This window comes from Sinocyclocheilus anshuiensis, unplaced genomic scaffold, assembly GCF_001515605.1.
Source record: "Sinocyclocheilus anshuiensis isolate Anshui unplaced genomic scaffold, SAMN03320099.WGS_v1.1 scaffold453, whole genome shotgun sequence".
NCBI lineage: Eukaryota > Metazoa > Chordata > Actinopteri > Cypriniformes > Cyprinidae > Sinocyclocheilus > Sinocyclocheilus anshuiensis.
In genome coordinates this window covers 537,404-540,344 of record NW_015537979.1, presented here as the reverse complement: position 1 = coordinate 540,344, position 2,941 = coordinate 537,404, and the positions used below count along the sequence as shown (strand labels likewise).

The 2,941-nt window shown below is 32.3% G+C and overlaps 1 protein-coding gene across 1 annotated transcript in view; it reads left to right on the top strand.

Moving 5' to 3' along the window:
- LOC107673543 (transcription factor ETV6-like) overlaps nt 1–1,923 on the top strand; it is a 9,952-nt gene extending 8,029 nt beyond the window's left edge. Inside the window, exon 9 of the mRNA XM_016467168.1 lies at nt 1,263–1,923. Coding sequence (XP_016322654.1) covers nt 1,263–1,452 — 190 coding nt within the window. The 3' untranslated portion in view covers nt 1,453–1,923. The remainder of the gene's footprint in view (nt 1–1,262) is intronic.
- The last annotated feature ends 1,018 nt before the right edge of the window (nt 1,924–2,941 follow it).

Here is a 2,941-nt window from a genome sequence, read left to right as displayed (position 1 = left end):
GAAGCGGATATCGTCCTCTTTTGGAAGACCAAACAAAGTAGTTTCGCTTTCACAAAGAAGCACACAGCGTCTTCACGACATGGCTGCAGCGTCAACAATACTACAGTGAGAATAAAAGTTACGCCTTCTTTCTTTGCGTGAACATTTGGGCGGCGTTATGCAAATTTTCCCACATAGTGAGGTAGATATGTGGAGGAGTGTTTGAACGAGCCGTTTTAGGTAGGTGTGGCTGACTCTGAACTTTTATAAAGAATATCTCTTTGGATTTGAGACTTTAGTCTTTGCAACTTTACAGATCTTCTTTATGCACCAAGAGCTTGTAAAACTCCAAAGAGAAAGGAAAAATTGAAATCGCATCATATGACCCCTCTTGTTAAAAAAAATAACTTGTAATTATAAAGAAAGTGAATTTGTAGTGTACTACAAATTTTAAAAAGATTAAAAAAAAAAACTGTTCTTTCAGAAAATATATCACTGGTAATCAAATAAAAGGCTGGTAATTAAATTTAAGTGTACTTGAAGAGAGTACACTTTCCTGATTATGTTAACACACTTAAAACTAAACTTAAAACAACTAAAAATTACAGTTTGTAATAATGTCAAACGCTTTACATTTTAAATAATTATGTTTTAATTTTTTTTTCTTTAAACAATTGCACATATTTTGATGCATTTACTAACATCCTAAAGCATATGTAAAATACTTGATTATAATTTTAACTGTAGAGTTTTTGATATTACTTTTAAAATTAATATATTGTAAATATACTAAATTGTAACTTCATCATTACAAATGTGTAATTACAAATATATTTAAATATTTGACATACATATTAGTATACTATAAATATCGGATTTCAAAGACAATAGAATTATGAAATTACATATAAAGATGTACTTTAGTCCTACTTCAATCAAACCTGAAGTTCAGCTAAAATGATTTAATATACATTTCAGTTCACACTTGTGTCCACATTTAAGATATTCTTAAGTATGTTTAAGTATGTTATTTATGTATTACATTAAATTAAATTACAATTAATTTAAAGCCTATTTTAGACTAGACTTATTCGGAATTCACTAACATATTTGTAATTATCATTGACAAGGATTCAGTGGATTTTTGAACTCACACAAGGGGGAGCTAAAACTGTTAATTCTGTTAAACTGGGCATTGTGATCTCAAAATGGAAAATATTGGCTTGGCCCATATTATGTTGTACAGTCATCATATGTTTTCAAACACTCCCTTGGTGCTGCAGGTTTCTGAAGACCCCTGAGGAAATCATGCAAAGCAGGTCAGACCGTGGAGAACCGTCAGGGTCTCCTGATAGTCCTGACTATCAGTCTCCAGACTGCAGAGAAGACGCTCTGGAAGTATCACCTGTATCGACTCCTACTACACTGAGCCCCAGCTCTGAACACAACTTCAGCATATCACCAATCCCATAACATTCACTCCCACATTCTGATCCAGGATCAGCTTTAGTAATGAATTAACCTGAGTTTATTAGAATGGGAAACCCAGAGCTGATCTTCTGTCAGAGTAAACGTCCAATGCAGCTCAATGTGAAAAGCCATCAGGAGCACCAGAGATGGCTGATATCCTGTAGAGGTTCCACAGGACTCTATTTTAGGATACGCTCAGTTTAAGAGCCACACCACATGATTTTGACTCAGGGTAGTAGTGTGCAGTTGTTTGTTGTTAATATGTGTTAAAAGCTGAATGACACTAATTTCTCAACACAACAATTCTGATTGATTCTCATAGTTGATGATTGGAGTTGATATGAAATTTTCTCTCAGGTTGTAAAACTGTGCAATGTTATTTTTACAGATTTGTGAACTGCACTGCATTATACTATACTTTACTGTAACAGCATTACATTGTTGCTTTTTACCATTAATCGAATATCATTAATAATCTACAGAATGAAATCTGTGAATTCATTAATCAGCTATTAACTGTATAAAGGGAGTTGACAAATAAGATGCTCATAGAAGTTTTTTTTAGGTTAAAATGTATGCAATTTGTGTTTGATTAAATTTGATTATATTTTACCATTTCTAGGCCTTTTTCAGTTTTCTTACAGTAAATAGTTCTCTATAACAAACAATTGTTTATAAGTACAAATATTTATTTTTATTTAATAAAATATAGGTGTATAATAATTATAAAATAATTAGAAAAATGTCGATGAATGGGTCAATGCAATGAAATACCATCTAAAGCACATGCAGACCCACTAGGAGGCCTCCAAGGGGAAATTTCAAAATGGCTTAAAATTATTTAAAGTACTGTAAGACAAAACAACTAAAAATTTGTATATTTCTTATTTTAATTTACCCCCTCTACAACATTTTTTTCTTTTCTTTAAAGAACCAAGGTTCCCACTGTCTTGGAAAACCTATATGAGGAATTTAATTCTAATCTAATTTTAAAATTTTGATTTCTAGGCCTGGAAAAGTCATTTCAATTAATAAAATCCATATGCCCTATAGGCTTTTTTAAAAATCAATATAGAACTGATTTTTCTGGTTATGCCAAGCTGTAAAATATTTTATCGGGTAGAAATTTTGAGTAAAAAAATATTATTATTCATGATTTTTTTTTATCCTTAATCCTCATCCAGTAACTCACGAACAACTGGAAAAGTCATGGGGCCTTTGGATATTGCTGTGGCCAATGGGGGGGCCTTTGAGTCAAAATGGGAACCATTTATCTTAAAAGCAATCCGTTCAGCTGGGGGAAGTGACATCACTTGTTTATTGCTCACGGCAAATAAGCCCTAGCTGTGGGAATGGTAGGTACATTTACAATTATTTTATCTACATAACATCTAAGTTTTGGAAGATGAAGTTGATAACTTTAAGTTTCAATTTAAGTGATTCATAGTCTTCTTCTGGGATCAGTTTTTCCTCTTAGTGTGCGTGTGTGTGC